This window comes from Diadema antillarum, unplaced genomic scaffold, assembly GCF_040938485.1.
Source record: "Diadema antillarum isolate AM-2024a unplaced genomic scaffold, OU_Dant_1.0 scf00000112, whole genome shotgun sequence".
NCBI classification, from domain to species: Eukaryota; Metazoa; Echinodermata; class Echinoidea; order Diadematoida; family Diadematidae; genus Diadema; species Diadema antillarum.
The window spans coordinates 4,316,164-4,337,592 of NW_027271001.1; the positions used below are offsets into that span (position 1 = coordinate 4,316,164).

Here is a 21,429-nt window from a genome sequence, read left to right on the forward strand (position 1 = left end):
TATCCCCCTTCATTTGAATATCATAGTATGGCCCAGTTGGCAAAGTTCAACAATTACTGAAATTGGGCCACCACTATCTTAAACGGTGTCTTTGAGGGTCTGATCCAAAAATAGTGTTCACTTGGGCTAAATTTTCATATTGACACTTGTATTTCATGTTATATATCATATAAAAGCTGAGAATCTGCAGTTTTCAGAAAAGTACGTGTCTAATATATTTGACGTCAGACTTTTCCGTAAATTACCGATAAAACATGAAAAGCGCCCTCTTTGCGCGACGGGACGGACTTTACTTTTTCAAGTAATTTGCACAAAAACTACAAAAGTAGGGGAACATCAATTCTTATCATAGAGTACTCTTCCTAGGAGCAGTTCATATCTGGTATTCATTTTTCTCATTATAGTTTAATTTTGGGTCAAAATCTTCATTTTTTCTTGAAAAAACATGTTTTTCAGCACTTTGACACAAAATTATTATTTTTTCTGTATGATAGACTTGAGTTTGGTCACTCATATTCCATAATGTATCAATGAATTAGTGGGGCTCTATATCCATGACACTAAATTAAATAATTCTCTATTCATAAGAAAATTATAATTGTCCAACATAATGTCCGTCCCGTCGCGCGACGGGACGGACTTTACATAATGGTAGGCGCGACGGGACGGACTGCACATGTAAACAATGGTAGGTGCGACGGGACGGAATTTGTATACCACAATGGGCTAGAAAAAGAGTGTCCCTAACTTGAACAGAATAAAAAGACTACAATGTAATTGGCAAACTTGTGAAAAGAGTAACCATTGTATGTGGTCAAGGGGTTTTATGGATCCTTCATCTTCCCTTCAGTTTTTAAATCATAAAGATGTATCTCTACCCCCATCCCATGATCTGATTGACTAGTGAGGTTGACCAATTGAAGTTAAAGAGATGGTATAGTTTTGGTCAAGATGGGGCATCAAGTGTTCATCTATTTTTGTGAGGTAATGAGAAACCTTTTATGAAATATAAAACAGCATGTAACTCTTGGAGGGATTTAAAGTTTATTTGATGAAAATTGGTTTTGAAATGGCTGATATATGCAAAACAAAGTAAAACAAAGCCAGGTGGATTCCACCTTTTTCGGCAATGGATATTATTTGTTTTACTTTGTTTGAGATATGTCAGCCATTTCAAAACTGATTTTCATCTAATAAACTTTAAATTCCTCTTAGAATTGTATGCTCTGTATTATTTCATATAGTGGTTTCTTAGTATCTTGAAAAAAAAAAGAAGGTATCAGTGTAAAAGCTCAATCTTCATCCCAACCAATACTGTACTCTCCCTTAATATTTGATGTTCTGCTGATTTGTAGTTGCATTCATTTTACATGTACATGAATAGCCTTTTACTGTTTGGAGTAATGTACTAAGATCTATGCTTACTTTTTGTTTCATTTTGTCCATGATGTAATTCACCAACTTATTTTTAGCAAGGCAATTCCCATTTAGACATTAAAAAAAAATAATTGTAAATTACAAATGCACAGTCTACTCTGGTAGTCAATACTGCATTGATAAAGCTGATTCTCTTGTCCATGTGTTCGAACTGTATTTTTTTTTTAAATTGAGGTTAATATTTATCAACATGCAGATTCCTACCCTGTCTGAGAAATAGGGAAGAAAAATTGCCACAAAAAGTTTATGAGAAAAATGGGGAAAAAAATCATTCTTTAATAGACAATTGTTTGAATTTCAATACTGAAACACTGATTTTGAGCATCCCCATGATGGAATGCACATGGGGAATTGACAATTCAAAATTCTTCATCTAAAAAATACATAAACCTGTTTCAATTCTTAGACACTTCTGACATACAAGTTTAAAAATACAATTTATATTAAAAAAAAGAAATGTCAACAAAATTACTGCAACTCAAAAAAGAGGTGAAGTTTTAAAACTGAAAAACTACAGCATGGTTGTCAAAAACTGTGATGCTAATATATGATGCTCAACCCCTTGTGGATGGAAAATGAAAAAAAAAAAAACAGCATCTGGATACTAAGATTATCACAAAATTACTTCCCCAAAATGATTTGCCACTACTCTGAGTGGCGTTGTTGCTGCTGAAAACTTGTATAGACTTTATAGCACAGTCAGTCAAATCGTGGAGGTAGAATCAAAGCTTGTGCAAATGACGTGCAACGTAATGAGTCTCATTTTCACTCATTAAAAAAAAAAAAAAAAAAAAAAAAAAAAAAAAATATATATATATATATATATATATATATATATATATATATATATTACTGGGAAAAATATAATCAAGGATTACTATACCATAAGTGCAAGGATTTATGTGTAATGAAAATCTTTAACTATGATAGTGATAACTGTTACTGAAATTTTCCATCATTTCTCAGTAGTTTAAATCTTCGTACTCTACACTAAAATGTTATAAAACTGTGTTAACCACAGGCTATAACACATTTTGATGAAAATTAGTCAGTGTTGAAAATTTCCCATTCGTTTTGTACATAGTGCATATCGTTTCGTCCCGTTGCGCTATGGGATGGAATTCAACACCTTTCGAGGAATTTACTTAAAAAGTATAACATATTAAATCTGTATGATAGCTCTTTTGTTGAAGTAATGTAGGGAGTGGTAGCAAACAATGCCATATAGCATGGCAAGTCTTGCTCATCAACGTTGATACAATTCTCCTTTGAATTTTGTTTTAAAAAAAACAGTGATTTTTTTTAATTCTGTGAGTAAAATTTGTTGTTTCCATGGAAACAAAACAAATGTCTGCCTTGTTTATAGTGCACTTTCATGCTTTCATGTAAGCTTGATACCTATGGCTGCTATCATGCTAACATTTTTTTTTTTTTTTTTTGTGAGCATAAAAATTCTCTTAAATTCCGTCTCATCGCTGTCCCTTGATTTTTTGGATCAGACTCAGAGGCTCATTTTTGTTTTTCTCCCTGGAAATTGGAGAAAAAAAAATGGAGGAGAATATGAAGAGTATCCACAGTTGCCAAGATCGTCATTAAAGACAGCCTTTGCATTGGTGATCAAATCTTGGTGGAAAGATTCAATCTTTGGGCAAACGAAATGCCATTGCAACATTATCATTCATGTAAAGTAATTTTCCTCGAGAAAGAAAATCAAGGATTACCATACCAAAAGTGTAAGAATTCTTGTAAAATGAGAATTTTTGGCCTTATGATAATAATTGTTGATCAAATTTTTCAGCACTCATGAGTAGTTTGAATCTTGGTGTGCTTAATCTACACTAAGATGTTATAAAACTGTTTTCCAAAGTTTAAATACATTTTGATGAAAATTAGCTGATTCTCTAGAATTTCCCATTCGTTTTGTACATAGTTCATTTTTGTCCGTCCCGTCGCGTGACGGGACGGACTTCAACAGCTATTGAGAAAATTACCTAAAAAATAAAATCTATTAGATCTAGATGTTTCTCTATTTGTGCAAGTAATGTTTGGAACATTGACAAACAAACACCACATGACATGGTCTGTATTGCTCATTAACTTTGAATTAATTCTCCTTTGAATTTTCTTCACAAAAACCAGTGATTTTTTCAGTCCGTCCCGTCGCGCTAATAAAATTTGTTGTTGCCATGGAAACAAAACAGATGCTGATATTGTCCATAGTGCAGTGTGATGTCTTCATGTAAGCCTAACACATTTGTAGTAATAAATGGCTGCTAACACTTACACTTTTTTTGTTTTAAATAAAAAACCCATTCAAATTCCGTCCCGTCGCGCTCCCTTGATTTTTGGATCAGACCCTTGACAAAAGTAATAGCCGTAACCTACTTATTTACAATGCATCGGTGTATGTACTCCTTATTGTAGCATATATGACTATATCCTGCTTTAGTTGATAGATATCTGCAGTACAAATATGGACCTTGTTCTCCAGCTGAGTTTTCCTATTTAAAAGTGATTTGATAAGACCCCCTCCGAGCAGGATTGAAATCGAGACTGATATAATTGAATTTCATTCATATCAGAGGATTTCAAAATTTTAGTCTTGACATTTCAGACCTGAATAACTGCAGGTACATGTAGCTGCAGGTCCTGATCATGTGTATGACAGGACATATTTCAGAGTCATCAACAGTAGGTTTCTTTTCTATGCATGATGTGATACATAGGTAGAATGCAGGCAGACTCCATCATTACCACAGCATTCCAGTTGCTTATCCAACTCAAACTCCTAATGCTATATTATGAAGCATTGAATGCAATCAAAATTACTGGCATAGACACACACACAAACAAAATGGCAAGTCTGGCACTTAGACAGGGAAAAAAAATGGTAAGATACAGTATGTGTATTGTTTGACATTGAATAAGAGGCTATGATGCCATTGCAGACTGATAAAACCTTTGTACATTTTGTATTAGGAAGGCAACTGGGGATACTTTGGTATACGTGTATGTCATTGCCGTGTTTTGATCCCTTTTTTAATGTTATTCTAATACCTAATCTCACCCATAGAAATATACAAGGGACATGTATGTTATGTATCAAATACTGCAATATATTGTTACTTTCCACTTTGCAACTGTAACAACATTTTCAATGTTTAGAGGGGCTGTTGCGCACACTTTGTTAGAGTGCTATATTTATGCCAAAGGGTGCAACATGCAGGAAAAACAAAATTGAACAAGAACAAGGAGATGAAATACAAGCTTTTTCACTGAACTTTGTCTCTTAAACAATGAATAGAATATAAATATGTGTGTAAAATGGTCTAAAAAAAAACATACCGTGCAGCAAGTGTACTGCTGGCAAGCTTTAGGTGGTGGATTTGTACTGGTGACCCTTTTCTGACTGCTTCTCGTATTTAATGCATACTCTAGGCATGCCTTTCCAAGTACCAGCAAATATCACATCTTAATTTCAACTACCCTGCTATTCAAAGTGCAGGGTGGTTGTCATTGTTTTGTGCGTGAGGAGAAGAAATGGAAACAACAATTGATTTTAAGAAGCATGATGTTGTAATGCAAAGAATTTTTATGATTGTTGCACAAGAAACAAGGAAAAAAAAGAAGGAGGAAACTATTGTAATCATACAAATAGAGCTTTTTCACAACAATGGGCCTGCTATATGCATTCATCTCCCAGAGTGAACAAAAAAAAAATGTTACATTTCTTTTTTCCATTACCATTAATAAGATTCTCTATTCGATCTGTATTCACCAAGTGAAAAAGTAGAATCTTATTCACGACAGAGAGTAACTGTGTAAGTAAAATCCCTGTAGGCCCTAGCTACACTTTCTGCAAAACAAAACAAAACAGAAATGAATCCCGGCATTCTTTCTCTAAAAACTCTAAAAGCAAACATCTATTTGAACTGAAATAGTACAGTGACAGATGATTGGCGAAAAAGAACTCAGAACTGAGTCCTTTGGTGTAATCTGATTGGTTTTGTAGAAGTTGCAAAATTTTGAATCATGGTGATAGATCTATCTAGGGTGACTTCAACAGGCTTTACTGTATTTCAGATCAGCTACATGACTGATTCACTACTCGTGAAGAAGTCCTTCTATTTGCAAAATGAAATATATTTGATTGAACATAGAAGTAAAAAAAAATATATGTATACAGTGGATATTTGCCAGATATTAATACAATGTAGGTATAACACTAAATTGCACTTTTTTTATGGCAAAGAATTTCTTTATTTTGCAAAATGATCATTTGTATATTTGTGTTTGGATACACTACACAGATCTATAACAATTCAGTGAACATTTTAATGTGCTCTCAGATTGGCATGTTAGGTGATGGAATGTTTTTAAACAAAGAAACACTTAATATTAAACTGAGATTCACTCAACATTTCAAGGACAAGGCTTGCCATAGTACTGGCTCCATTAGAGTAGGGCCACTGATTTTTTGTTGTTGTTGTTTCATGTTTCATCTACATTTTTATGTGCATTTCTTTTTCCTTTTTTTTTTTTGCTGGCAAATAAGGAAACTGTTCTTTTTGCAAACGAAAGTGTTTTGATTGAATGGTATATGTAAGTCTTTGAGATATGGTGGGTGCACAGTGAACAAAGCGTCTTTTGTGCATTGGTAGTTGTTCTCTCTCACTTTTTTTGTATAGTTTTTTTTTTTTTTTTAGTTTTTGCTAATCTGTGAAGTGTGTAAAATAGTGCAGACAATGTACAATTGCACACACTTGAACTTCAGTCTGTACCAGGAGTCTCTAGAAGTTCTAAACAGAAGGTGTACATTGTATATGTGACTGTGTATCACAAAACTGACATAAAGTTGCACACCCTGATTTTACGTGAGGATTCAGAATAGGCGAAGCACATCAATCTAGTCAATCTTGAGTTTTTTGCACTTTGTGAAAGAGTAACCTTCTGCATAATTCTACAGCTTTGGATCATAAAACAAGTTAAAATTGAGTATTAAGCAGTATTTTCTAGAACACATTTTGCTTGTAGAACAGAGTGGTTAAGCATATCATAGAGGCCCCTTTTAAAGGGGAAGGCTAGTAACTGATCAGTGGGAATCAGTGGAAATGCTGGGAGATGATTGTTCCAATCCTTATGGGATTCATTCAAGAGTTCATTGTATATCTATTGTTGTGTGAAAATGATGTGCTTCAGAACGGTCTCATATTCAAGTAATGTGCAGTTTAATGCTTCCAGGTTAGCGTCCCTGGTCAGTGACGGAGCATTAATCTGCACATTACTTGAATATGAGACCGTTCTGAAGCAAATCATTTTCACACAATAATAGATAAAACAATGAACTCTTGAATGAATCCCACAAGGATTGGAACAATCATCTCCCAGCATTTCCACTGATTCCCACTGATCAGTTACTAGCCTTCCCCTTTAATTCCTTAATAATCCTTAACACTCTTCATGTTCAACTCTAAGTATCTTTTGACAGGATGATGGTAAGCTTTTAAAGTGGGTACTAGTCATGAATAGAATGTGTTAATAGAGCATGCCTAATTTCAGCTTAATCTGATAATTCGTCATTGTTGTTGATATGGTGTTTTACATCCTGTTATTTGTCTCATTCATTGCACAGCTAGCATGGCTTGGTAGGATTAAGTGCTTGAATAGACACTATACTTCAAAGCCTCTTTTCTCAGGACACACTTTTTCAGAGGATGGCTTTCTTTTCAATATTTAGATAGGTTAGGAGAGTCCATTTGAATTGAGTTATACATCATTTTATTGCTGAAAGTCTGTTTTTTCATAATCTGCCCTTAACCAAAAATCCATGTGTGGCGACTTCTTTTTTGGTTTTGTGAAGCAGGGTCACACATTATGTACTTGCATAGACTAACACACCAAGTCAAAACCTTCCATGTAAAGTAGGCTTGGCCCTTTGACTTGCGCTGATGACCACTTGTGCAGCTCAAATATCAGATCTGCTTGTCAGTCAAATATCAGACATGTTTGACAAGTGTTTTGTTTATGTACTAGGTAATATTTCAGCTAGCTCATCAAGCAAACTTTCATCCACCTTCAGTTTCTTTTTACAGTGAAGTTTCATATGATGTTTTGTTTCTCAAGGATTTTTTTTTTCCCCTTTGACCTCTTTTCCTTTTCTACACCAATTCATACCCAGTGCATCAGAAGTAGTAGTTCTATAAACAGTGAACATTGATTCAGTTTTGTGAATCACTAGAGTTGTACTGTAGCCTTTGTATGTGAATATACTACATGTAGATAAATGAAATGTTGAAAGATGATGCTCAGGGTAGATTGTATTTATTAGGTGATACGCTATTGTGATTGTCAAAATCTCTCTTTATTTTTTTTTATTCTTCTTTCTTTCTGGACAATTTTGTGTCGTCAATATCTCAAGAATGACATTACAAAATAACATGACATTTTCAGTCAACATGTCTCATGACAAAATCTAGCCACAATAGGGTTTTCATGACAGTAACATATCTATGACGTCATCTAGGCGCCATTTTGTGATTTTCGGACCTTGTCAAATGATCGATCATAACTTCATAACTAGATATCATTTCTGTATCATTTTCGGTGGACGTGAAGTTCAGGTCACGCTCTATCTTACTTTTTAACGCTAGTTACACAGGTCATCATTACGCGCGCGTAAGAGCGCGTCAAAATTTTAAAAGGCTCAAAACGACTTCCCAATGGGAAATCTCGAAGTTTCAGACAATTTTAAGCGTTTCGAACATTTTCTCGCGTGCGCGTCCGTCCGCGCAATTTCGCGCGCAGAGCCCGTAAGCAACATGAAAATGCAATTTTTTTGACTGATTTGGATTCCTGATACTTTGAGTAACAATATCCATTGATTTCCGATCGATTTCGACCTATAACAAAGGAATGCACTGGCGTCAAAGTTGAAATTCCGCGTGCGCGTCTTTCTGCAAATATAGTGAAAAAACATGTCTTTGTTTATTTCGCCATAGCTCTTTAAATCGTCCGTTGACTCTATATTTCTATTGCATATTACAAAAGTATATGAATTGTAAATAACATTCCAAGTATCAATATTGCCAGGAAAACGCGATGACGTCATCATATCGTCATTTTAAATAAAAAAAGTGGAATTGATTTTTTTGAGGTACTGTTTCTGACATTCATTTGCTCGTATCTCTGTTGTTTAAGCTCAATATTACCCCAAATTCAGGTATGTTGCACTTTGAACATTTGCCTTTCAAGTCCATGTGATGGTTTTGAAATATGATGACGTCATCATACTAGAAATTGTGATTAAAGGTAAAGACTCAAAATCAGACAAGTTTACGTGTTATGTCTATGGGAGGTGATTTTTTTTAAACCATGCATTGACTTGACAACGTTTAAGCACCTTTATCTCAGCTGATTTTGCTTCATTTCCTCTGAAACATAAATATGTTGTAGCTGAGACAATAAGCTTTAGTAATCATGCATTTTATGTTTTCAAATCTCCTCATCAGGTTGACAATTTTGCAATTTAAAACTGAAAATGAGAATGCAATCTGTACGGAACAATTCCCAATTTTTCTTTGCAACTGTATATTGATCGAATCCACGCTGCCACTTGTGGGAAGTTAAATAGCGCCATCACAAGTCAACACTGTCACGATAGTATTTAGATTTAAGTTTCGCATTCGATCTTCAGGACAGCCATGTGCATAGCTGCCAAGTATTACGAAAAATTCGTAAATATTACAAATTTTTACCTATTTTACGAAAATACGAATGCACCTTTAAATTTTACGAATATGAGCGCCATTATACATGTATTATACTATGCCCATTCACGCATGTGTTATACAACATGTCAGCGCAATTCTATCCACGTACGTACGTGCACATGCATGGCGTGGACCATTACTGTAACTGTGCGAAGAGACGATAGATTGCTGTGTACTGTATGTAGCATGCAGTGTGCACCGCGCGCACCGATGCTACATTCCCCCGTGACTACGGTACAGTCACAGCTGTACTACGTATTTGAGTGCTTGTACTCGCAGTCGAGCCGCTCGCTACGTCGCTTGTCGTACGCTGGCATAGCAAGCTATGTAGCAGAGGCTTTGGATGAAAGCAGTGAATGTGTACTACAGTAAAGTAACCTGCTGCGGAGCGCGAATTTAAGAACCTGCGAATACTGTTTACGTGGTTTCTTTCGCGGTGGTTTTAGCCGCTCAGCGCGAAAAATTAATCGCGCGAAAATATTGACGTTTACAGTATACCACGCTAGTACGTGTAGACGAAAACAGCGCATTCGTGTGAAAGTAAGAGGCCATTCATAGTACATGCATGTTGATGTTAGTGCATACACACTGCCTATGTATAGCTTTATGATGATTGCAAGTGCGCTGCACCGATGTGTATTGTGTGTGATGCAGTACAGTTGCGATGTTGCTAGCGAACGTTCGACGCTATCTTCTCACTTCTTCTTTTCTAGTTTTGACTTTTGGACAATAAATGACAGAGAATGGATCGTAAAAAGGGACAGTGTTACAATAGCAAATACGAAACAGAGTTCGACTTCATCACAAAATCTGGAAAGAGCAAACAGCATGCATTTTGTAAGATATGTCGCCGGGATATTTCAATCGCTCATGGCGGCCGCAGTGACATCATTTTGCATAGGAAATCAAAACTTCACATTGGTAATTTTGAGTCTGAATCTTCATCCACACCCAAGATAACATCATGGATGTCAACTTCGCAGGATTTAAATGTTACGCGAGCTGAGTGCTTGTTTACATCATTCTACTTGGAGCACAACATTCCTCTTTCTGCTGCTAGTCATATGGGGCCATTGTTACGGAAAGCCTTTCCAAATTCGGAGGAGGTGAAGAAATTTTCAAGTGCAAGGACCAAAACTTCCTGTCTAGTTAAAGAAATGGCCAAAGATGAACAAGAACGGATTGCTTTAGCAATGAAAGCAGGACCCTTTGCAATTTCAACTGATGGGAGTAATACAAGCACCAGTAAATTGTACCCAATAGTTATCAACTACTTTGACGGTAAGCAAATTTCTTGTTCTATTTTCTCCCTTCAAAACTTGGAAGAAGCGGGAACTGGCGAAAACATTGCGCAGCTGCTTATAGCAGAAATGCAAAAGCATAGTATCCCATGGCAAAACTGTACAGCATTGGGGTCAGACAATGCAGCGGTCATGACAGGTGTGAAGAAAGGAGTGGGAGCATGCCTCAAAAAATGTCAGCCAGAGCTCATTGTGCTTGGTTGCCCAAATCATCTCATTGATCTTGCCGCCAAAGCTGGATCATCAGCGTTACCATGCTCAATAGACTCGCTTCTCATTGATGTGTTCTATTATCTTGAAGCCAGCGTAAACAGGAAACTTAATCTCAGAAATTTCCAAAAGCTCCTTGGTACTGAAGTGCAAGCAATCTTGAAACATGCTTGTACTCGCTGGCTGAGCTTGGGACAGTGTTTGCCACGATTTCTCCAGCAGTGGGAAGCTCTCATTCTCTTTTTTGAGGAGGAAGTGGCTCAGCAGCAGAAGCCTGTTAAAGAGACCAAGACAACACCCAGTATCAAGACCAACCTTGTACCGAAGAAAGCAAATCCAACTTTGAAAAGCAAACCTGCTCAGGAACCTGCGTGTGTCTCCCAGCAGAAGAAGCTTGCTCCACAAACCAGCAAGGCCAAGATCACAGCAAGCCTCCAGAAGTTTCGTATTCCAAAGAAGGTATCTGCAATTCATGCAAAACCAGATGTAACTGTAAGCAAACCTCAACTGCTTCAGCCGGAGGTGAGTGCATCATCATCACAGCCTCAACGAGTAAATGTGTCTCCAGCAAGTGATTCAGTTGGACAGAAACGGCATGGTGATAATGTAAACGTACATGTACCTCACCAAAAGAAACAAAAGACTTGTACAGAAGGACCTTCTGCTAAGGCAGTATGCACATTGAAGCTGAAGCCTGGAACTTCAAGTCATCCTAGCAAATGTACTACAGGAGTGACCAGAAAATCTACTGCAAAGAAAACAAGCTCACACATACTCACACCTGAGACTTCAACTAAACTTAGTCAAGGTACCAGCAATGTAACTGAAAAGGAAGAAACAAGACCTGTGAGAATTCTGAAGACACTGAAATCAAAGCTGAAGTTGGCCATTGCACAATTTCTGAGCCAAAGTATTACTTCATTTGACAGGAAAAGTGTCATCCTCCAGACCAGAAGTCCTCTTATCCACAGACTTAAAAGAGAACTTGAAAACCTACTGCGTGATCTGTACAGCAAATTTGTCACTCCACAAGCCATTATGGCAGTCACTGATGTGACCCTTCTTGATTACAAAAAGAAGGAGAATCTTAGAGAAGAAAGTGAGATTGTCATAGGAAGTGAAGCAAGAGAGACTGTGAGCACATTGGACAAGGCTGATCGCCAACAGTTTTATGCAGCAGTATACTCTTATTACTCAAAGGCATGTGACTACATTGTTGCAAAATTTCCACTGAAATCCAATGTCATCATCCATGCACAGGTTGCAGATATTTCATGTAGAATGGATGTCAAATTCACCTCTGTGAAGTTTTTCATTGACAAGTTTCCGTGCATGTTACTCGTCAAAGAAGGAGAAGACAGACATAGTGCGATGGATGCACTGGAAAACCAGTTTGTGAGCTATCAAATTGCTCAGATTCCAGACTCAGTGCTAAGAGAGGAAGGAGCTGACAAGCAGTGGGCAGTTATGATGACACAGAAGGGTGCATCAGGTGAACTGAGCTATGATAGACTTGGAAGAGTAATGCTAGGGATCCTGACAATACCACATACAAACGCGGAGTGTGAACGGGTGTTCAGCCAAGTACGCAAGAACAAAACTGATTTCAGAGGATCAATGAGTGATGAAACTCTGTCAAGTTTACTAATCACCAAGGCTCAGCAGACAGGACCTTGCTACTTGAGAGACTTTGATGACAAATTTCTCAGGAGAGCTAAGTCGGCTACATGTAGAGCTCTCAATGAATAACAATCTATGTGTCATGAGGAAAGAAACTGATTTCAGACAGTCAACAAATGTTTGAACAATGCTACTGAAATAAACTCAACTTTACTTTTCCTCCAGTGAGAGCAGACAGGACCATTATACCTCAACAAATTAAGAACTTAAAGCATCAGCTACATAGAGCTCTTAACACCTGTGCCTGTGGTAAGTTTTTTCTTTTTTCTTAAGGGCAGTAAAAATTCAAATGCATACTTTAATTAATGATATTTTGAATGGTCCATTTAATCATATTTTATTGTGTTATTCATTTATCTTCAGATTTATGAATATTTTGGGCAATAATTTTCTCAAACCTAAGATTCACCCTAAAAACAACTGAAAACCCCTGTAGATAATAGACTGGAGATCACATCTTTTAACAAATGGCAGATCTCAACTCTGTGTGATTTATATGTTAATTGTTATGTATGTGAAGAAATAGCTTTGCATTGATGTAATCCAGGAATGGGGAGAAAGGTTAAAATGCTCCAAAAAAAGGCTCAGATTGCACCAGAGAGTGTCTAGAACCCCAGAGCTTCCAGGGCTCTTAAGTGGGCCCTGGACCCCGGCCGCAAGGACTTCGCGCTTCGCGCTCGTGATGTGCGCTTCGCGCACATTTCTGTGTTTTTTATCTGATCATTACTAATTTTGAATTTCAAATGTTGGCAGCTATGCATGTGGCATAATCGGTTAGCGCGCTGGTTGTTCATAACGCCATACCGGAAGGCGAGAGGTTCGACTCCCGCAGGACTTTTATCCGTTCTTTCTTTTTTTCTCTTTTTTTTTCGGCAATTCAGCTTTACTCCGATGTCATTTATCGTATTATTTTATCAAGTGTACGTAACCCGTGAACACTGCTGCTCTATTTCCCTTGTTTTGTATTGGAGTTTGGAGATTGGGTTTGCTTCATTAATTTTGTCACACTTAATGTTGTAAATTGCCCCTTGTTACAGTGTCCTGCTTGCCACCTTTCGTTTGCTCTTTCCTTTTCTCTTCATTGGTTATTGTTATACTGTAACAGGATAGGTAGGAACATGTACGTTTAAATAACTTGCAGGAATGGGAGCTGAATTGATTAACTCTAGTCCAGGTGTATGGCGTCTCGCTCATCTCTTTGAAATTCCAGGTTGTTATTGTTTGACCCAATAACGGAGTTGTAGACAGGTTATATGTTGCTATAGAGGTATCTTGTGCCACATGAGTGGAAAGCATCACTGTTTAGTAGTAGTAATGAACTTTTTCATGTTGTATATGGTATAAAATATTTAAGATAAATATATATATATATATATATATATATATATATATATATAAAGATTAAAGATAAATTTCACATCCAATTTTCGGTACAGCCGTGTGGCTTTATAGTCACTTAGCGCGCTGCATGGTCATTATGCACTACCTTAGGACGAGATGTTCGAGACCCGCAGGACGCTATCATTTTTTCTCTCTCTCTTTCTTTGTGTTTCTTTTGGCAGTTCAGCTTTATTCCGATCGATGTCATTTATCGTATTATCTTATCAATTATACTACCCCACGACACACAGTCGCTCAAGTTCCTTTTTTTTTTTGTCGGAGGCTGGAGGTTGGATTTGCTTCATTTATCATACGTATTGTTTAAATTGCCCTTGGTACAGTGCCCCACTTGCCACCTTTCCTTTTCCCTTTCCTTTTCTCTACGTTTGTTCCTGTTACATTGTCACAAGACAGGTCGGAAAATAATTTGCATAACTCAACTGGAGCAGGAATGGCAACTGAATGAATTAACTCTAGGCCAGGTGTATGGCGTCTCGCTCATCTCTTTGAAATTCCAGGATGTTATTGTTTGACGCAATAACGGAGTTGTAGACAGGTTTTTTATGTTGCTATAGAGGTATCTTGTGCCACATGAGTAGAAGGCATCACTGTTTAGTAGTAGTAATGAACTTTTTCATGTCCCTCCATGTCAATTATAGTGTGGTTTTAAAGGGGTTGTGTGTCTATCTGCCAAAGAAAAGGAAAAACTTATTTTCGTCATGGCTGCTTCTCTATACGTAGCCGTAGGTAATGAGTGTTGTTGGTATCTGAGCAGTGAAGAAACAGAGCATCAGGCTAAAATCCCCCTTAGTTTATACGCGCTAAGCGTTCAATTTGATATATCTTTCTTTATGAAGTCAATCCCTGCTAATGGAGTTACAGAATTATGTTTATGACACGTTTTCACTGAAAGTTTGTAAAGCAAAGTTTATGGACAAGGCAAGCAATTGTACATGAATAATACCTGCCATTGATTTCAGAGGGAAATTATGGTATGCATAAATGTAAGGGTATCATTGCTTTGGAATTGCTGAGACAATATGCTTGGCACGAGGGCTTCCACTTCTAATAACTGATCCCTTTGAAGATGTGTCGGTCACGGGTGATCGTCATGATTCATCTTTCACGTAGAAGCTTACGTTCCACACTCTTGGTTCGAGAAGACTTACCATCATACTTCAAATTGTTATTAAAGGTAAAGACTCAAAATCAGACAAGTTTACGTGTTATCTCTATGGGAGGTGATTTTTTTTTTTTTTAATGTGCATTGACTTGACAAACGTTTAAGCACCTTTATCTCAGATGATTTTGCTCCATTTCCTCTGTAACTTAAGTGTGTGGTAACTGAGACAATAAGCTGCAGTAATCATGCATGTTATTCTTTTGAAATCTCCTCATTAGTTTGACAATTTTGCAGTTTAAAAACTGAAAAATGAGAATGGAATGTGGACAAAACGATTCCTGATTCATCTTTCACATACATAACTTTACGTTCCTCTTTTTTTCTCGTCGAGACGTATGGCCGAGTGGTTTAAAGGCGACGTCTCAGAGACGTGAGGTTGCACACGTGCGGGTTTCGAACCCCACAAGATCACGAAACAAAATACTTAGCTATTTTTACTTTTTTTTTCTTCAATTTTTGTATTACATATTCGTCCATGTAGAAATCACATTCATATATAAATGCACCTATACACACACACAGACACACACACACACCATATCCCTCTTTTTTTGTGTTGGAGACCATATTGCTTCGACTGCTGCAAAAATTTTTGCAGGCTGACTTTGTCAAACTGATCATAGTATGTAATGACGACGACGAAGGTGTTGTACTTTGAACAATTGTCTTTCAAGACCATGTCATTGTTTTGTACTTTGATGACGTCATCGCACTGAAAAATTGTGATTAAAGGCAAGGTATCAAAACCAGCCGATTATAGGTTTTATGTTTACGGCACGTATTTTTCCCAAGTTGCCAGAAATGGCATAGGGACATCAGTAGTTACAAGGCCGCATTTCCGTCTAGCAATGCAATACATGTTTCACGCGGCCACGTTGGTTGAGTGGGGCATTGACTTTTCTCCCTGTAATATCTATACATTTTCTTTTTTGCCTTACCATTTCCGTGGATGTCCCGTGGCCGAGAGGTTAGAGAAACGGTTTTTTGCATGCAAACTCAATTATAACTTCAAGGTGCCTATATCACATTCTTTTCTTTGTCGATCACAGATGACCGACATCTGATAACCCCAAGCGTATCACCTAACTCGTCAGTCTGACGAGTTTTCATATCTTGTTTATTTGTTTGTTTGTTAGTTTTTTTTGTTATATTTTCAATATGACATGCTCAAGACACCATTCAGTGCTTTGTGATTACTACTCTGTATGAAAGCATGATACTGACTTGAAGTAGATGATTAAAAGTGGTTACATAGCATTTGTATGATGCATTGTGCCTGGTTGCCACCATTTGCTGACTATTGCCAATCACTTGGGGGCAATTCACAAGGGGTTTGGCATCATTCGCCCATTTTTCTGGTGTGAATACATGGGTGAACCTTCATCTTCACTGGGTTAGCACCTTTTCTATTTGCGACGAATGAATGAAGTGGGATCTTTTTACCTGCATGACATATGGCTAACTCACACATGGGGACCTCCATTTGATGTCCTATCAGAGGGGACAGCATGTTTTTTTGCCTCTTACTAGGAGAGGGGGACGACATGATCTCACACAGCATTTGCTCAGCTAGACTCCATGTGATATTGAAACCCGAGCCCACTAGTTTGCATTGCGGACACATTACTGACCAAGCAACATAATATCGTGATGCAATTTTCCTGTTAAAGCAATACTTTTATTGCAATGTGAATGGAGGTTTAAAACTTTGCTGTTTTAAATGTTGCAATATTTTGCACTGAGAATGGGTTAACCTGTTTTATCATTTCTTCTTTTTTTTCCCTGCAGACATTGATCTTCTGTGAAGGGGACTCGCTATACCAAAGAAAAGTACGAGAAGAGTCAGGCATTTGCGAAGGCAAAGGGACTCCCCGGTCTCAAGCATCACTTGTTGCCGAGAACCAAGGGGTTCAACCTGTGCGTCGAGGCGTATAAAGGGAAGGTGAGGGGAGGCTACAATCTATCCATTTTAACCCTAACTTACCTGCGACCATTCCGGCGCGCAAATTTTTTTGACCGCGCCGCTTGCTGACTTTTTACTTTCAAGTCTCCCGCAACTTTTGAGACCAAATTTGTCGCACCCGGGCATACCGTTCCGAAGCCACGCCCCTTCAAAAATTTTTCGTCAACCCCAAAATTGCTCAAAAACCGTTATTTTGTGTACAAAGTCAATACAAATTGTGTTTTTTTCAGTTAATTCATATAGAGATTCATATTCTTAATTTTAATGGCTGAAATCAGTTTATGAGAATTATGCATCAAAAAATGTGTATGACAAATTCTGCTGAAAAAACAAAAACAAAAGTTTGAAAAAACAACAAAATACATAAAAAATTGATAAAACAATAAAAAAACATATGAAAATAATTTTGATACTGAATTTTTTTTACGCACAAATGTTAGGAATGTCACTAGGAATATTTACACCAAAAAATCAGCATTCCATAAGCTTTTATAAGCCAATTACAGACGAAAATGAGGTTTTTTGCATATATTTGCATAATTAATTAACTTAATATAGAAAATGCAAATTTTTGGAAATTGGCATAATGCCCCCCCCCCCCCCCCCCCCCCCCCCCCCGGAATTCAAGCTCGCTAAATAGCCCAGTATTAAAGTTAGGGTTAAACCTTGAAAACCCTTTTTGTGCACAAATCCTCATATATGCACACACAACTCCACTAGGGCCTTTTCCCCTTGTGCCCCAAAGCTGGAATAGCCTCCCTGTTCATTAGCGGCACCATGGTCCCATGTTATTGAAACATTCAGAAATGGACTCAAAACCTACCTTTTTCAAGCTACAAATCATTATCCTGCAGTTTTGTTCACGTTATGTTATCTGACTGGTAGGTACCTATTGTAATATTTGTGCATCTAGTGATTATTTGATATATGTCAGTGTTTGTATTGTCATAGTTAATTTAGTAATAATAGTGATTATTTGATATATGTCATTGTTTGTATTGTCATAGTTAATAGTCATTATTTGATATATGTCATTGTTTGTATTGTTCTAGTTAATGTGCTTCAGAATATTTGAATATGCAAATTGATGATAATAACAATTATGATGATTATTATTATCGATATCTTTGTGAAATAACATGAATATTGGATTCATTTCAATAATGCAAGCATACAAAATTGGCTGGTCTTATTTCTGCAGTTCCTGCACTCTATGATGCAACAATAGCCTACAAAGACGGGGCACAGTCATCTCTCTATGACCTGCTGTGTGGAAAGAAGTTTGTCTATCACATTCACTCTAGGTGAGAAATGGTCCCAGTCTGTGGTGATCGCAGAAGGTGCCTACCCCCACTCGCTTCTCAGTGGATCTTGTCCAAGTTTTCAGACACTCATCATCAGTGATTGAGAAAAATGAATGAAATAGACATACATGTACATGTTTTTAGTGTTTTATGTGTTTGTTTGTTTAGAGTCCACGTTTTGATAGTGTGGTCATTATTGAATCCAGCTGATCTTTCCTGTGTGTTACAGCACTTTGATAGCTGTAACTTCCTTTGAAGCCATTTTATACATACTGTTTTTATTTTGGTGTGATGTATTGATGGTGCTCTTTACGTTTGTGATTTTCGCAAGTCAACTGAATTTCTTAAAATGAGCAACTTACCGGAATTTTGTCTCCTATACTTCAAATGGAGTCAGGTTTGTGTTGTCTGCAAGGTGAGAAATCACCCATAACAATTTTTGAAAAGGGATAATTTCTCACTCCATCATCAAAGTCCTCTGTTGCAGATTTATTCATCTGAAAGGAAGGAAGGAAGGGAAGAAAGAAAGAACTCATGTTTCACAATCCTAAGTCCCAAGACTGGTGTGATACAGTAGGAAATAAGTAAAATTACACAATTCCCATCCTTGTGCCAATCTTTTTGTTTGTTCGTTAAGATAAGTTTAGCAGATTTATTAAGAAAGATCGGTAAGAGTTTAAAGAAAGGAGAGCTCATCGTATAACCCTGTCTGTTATTTGATTCTTATTTACGTATATTAGTCTATTGCTTACGTGTATATCACTTTCTTTTCATATTTGTACATGTAGTCATTTTTCTGAACATATCTTCAAATATCATAATTGCATTTATTTACTTCCAGGAGGATACCACTAGAGGAAATTCCAACCGATACAGAGGAGGCAACATCTGAGTACTGTCATGAGCTGTATCGGAAAAAGGTGATGTCATTGTTCTCCTGACAGCTAAATGTAGTAGATTTACCAGTGGAGTGGTATTTGCAGAGACTCCAACTCTCACGTTTTCACGGGAGATCTCCCGCCGAAAACCCATATTTGCAAGATCTCCCGTTCTCCCGTTTGAGATTTAATTTCTCCGCCCTGGCTTTTTGTCTCCCGTTGGAAAGGATTTCTTACTTATTTCTATCGTATGTTAAAAAAATAAGCCTTAGATAGCACCAGAGAGCATCTAGAACCGTGGGAATTTCGCGCTTCGCACACATCAAGTTGGAGTCTCCCGTTTGCTAAGGGTTTCAGGCGGGAGAATCTCCAGATCAGAAGGTGCTTGGGGTTGGAGTCTCTGTATTTGTTGGATTCCAAACAATTTGTCTTCTGTATTCAGTGATGAGTTTTAGCTCTATACCAGAAGGCATGTATGTATTCCAGGGCTCATTTAGTAGCAGATTTGGTTACATGATTTATCAGAAGTATTTCCAATTTAATGAATGGGTATTTATTTGCCATCATGCGGCACTGGGTAAATTGAATGTGTGAGAAGCTGCTGTCTACAGCAACTGGCTGTTAAAAGAGTTAAAGCCAAAACATAGTTTTTCCAGTGGCTGCATACAGTGCTGATTTTTGCTCTAAAATGGAGACAAGTGCATAAGAATGTGAAATAGGCAGTAACAACACAATTTCAGTTTGGTAAAATGAAAGTGTGGAATGTTACTGAAAAAAGGTACGCAGGAAGTATTGCAGTCTCTGAGTATTCTTGAACATGGTTTCTACTTGATGCTTTGTACATTGATTACAAAACATCAGTAACATCGATTACAATATATTGGGCTAGCAGTATCCCATATGCAAGAATGAATAGCATGCAGCCTGTTAGCAGCCTACAATCAGTACTGCTTCTAGGACACATTTTGTAGTAATGTTTACCTATCTACTGAATTGGGGGAGGGGAGGGTTCTTGAATAAAAGTTGTGTACACCTACTTTTATTATTCCAGACGTTTGATCTCAAAATACTCCAAAAAAAACTTACGAGTTCTGAGTTTTGTGGTAGACCCTTGTATAATACTCCAAAACAACTTACTGTTCTGGGTTTTGTGGTAGACCCTTCCAGTGTATTGCTAGCAAATTCCAAATGGTGGAAGATGAATTTAGTGCCCTTCTGAGAACTATGTTTTAGCCTTAACATCCTATGCTGTCTTCCTAAACCGAGGTATTCTGCATTGATTTGCCAATTCTCTGCCAAACAGGACGAGACGTACCAGTACTTCCTGGACCACAACACGTTTGCCGGCTACGACGCGGAGCGAACCGAGCACCGCCTACCCCAGTCCATGCGGCCCAAGTACGTCATGGTCTTTTGGACCCTCACCATCGGTCTTCCCCTCATCTACTACACCCTGCTTGTCCTTCTCTCCGGCTCCACGGTCCTCATGCTCATCGTTGTGGCCATCTTTTATGGAGGTGGGCAAGACCAATGACCGCATTCACACGTACAAAATACTGTATACGCCATATATTTCGCAAGTCTAAATTTTTGCGAATGGGGAATTCCTGACGATTTCACAAGTGGTTGAATTCGCGATCTTGGAGTCCTGTACTGAACGGAGAAGTGTACACGCATACTTTACATTCACATTGGGATCAGAGTCGGTATTTCACGTGTTTTTAATATCCCCGAATAGCACCTGACTTGCAAAATTTACGAAAATACAAGCCTCGCAAAATGTTTGGCCTATGCAGTAATGCGATAACGATTGCGATCAAAATCTCAAGATTTTTTACAAGCATTGACATTGACAGAAATATCCCGATCGCGATAATTTGCATATGAATATGTGTATGCACGAAATCTGCCAAACTGGCGCACACAGGGTACTTCACTGCATGTGCTTCTCTTTGCCCTTTTGTTCTTTTCTGGTGTGTCACAGTGTTGTGATGTGCACACTGTTGTGATGTGCAATTTGAATGATGAGATATATAATCTCGAGATTATTTGCTCCAGCATTCACACGGTCACGGTGGGGAGAATTATCATGATAATTCAGAAATAAGTGCAAGATTTTGTAGGATTTACATCGCAATGCTGATCACGATAAGTAGTGGGATTTTTGTGTCCACACACAGGCAAAAATCTTGAGATTTCAGTCGCGATGTAAATCTCGACATTTGTATCTTGCTAATTCGTGTACACGTGATTCTCACTGATGGTAGTGTATGGTTGGAGTGAAGCTAACAGTACTAATAATGATATAAGAATGATAAGGATAA

The 21,429-nt window shown here is 37.6% G+C and overlaps 1 protein-coding gene and 1 pseudogene across 1 annotated transcript in view; both read left to right on the top strand.

The window, feature by feature from the left end:
* Positions 1 to 21,429, top strand: part of LOC139719664 (1-acyl-sn-glycerol-3-phosphate acyltransferase delta-like) — a 28,899-nt gene that overhangs the window by 6,070 nt on the left and 1,400 nt on the right. The window contains exons 5-10 of the mRNA XM_071631066.1: positions 6,144 to 6,161; positions 16,768 to 16,902; position 17,581; positions 18,125 to 18,227; positions 19,069 to 19,147; positions 20,409 to 20,622. Coding sequence (XP_071487167.1) covers positions 6,144 to 6,161; positions 16,768 to 16,902; position 17,581; positions 18,125 to 18,227; positions 19,069 to 19,147; positions 20,409 to 20,622 — 550 coding nt within the window. The remainder of the gene's footprint in view (positions 1 to 6,143; positions 6,162 to 16,767; positions 16,903 to 17,580; positions 17,582 to 18,124; positions 18,228 to 19,068; positions 19,148 to 20,408; positions 20,623 to 21,429) is intronic.
* Positions 10,415 to 12,469, top strand: LOC139719662 (uncharacterized; annotated as a pseudogene).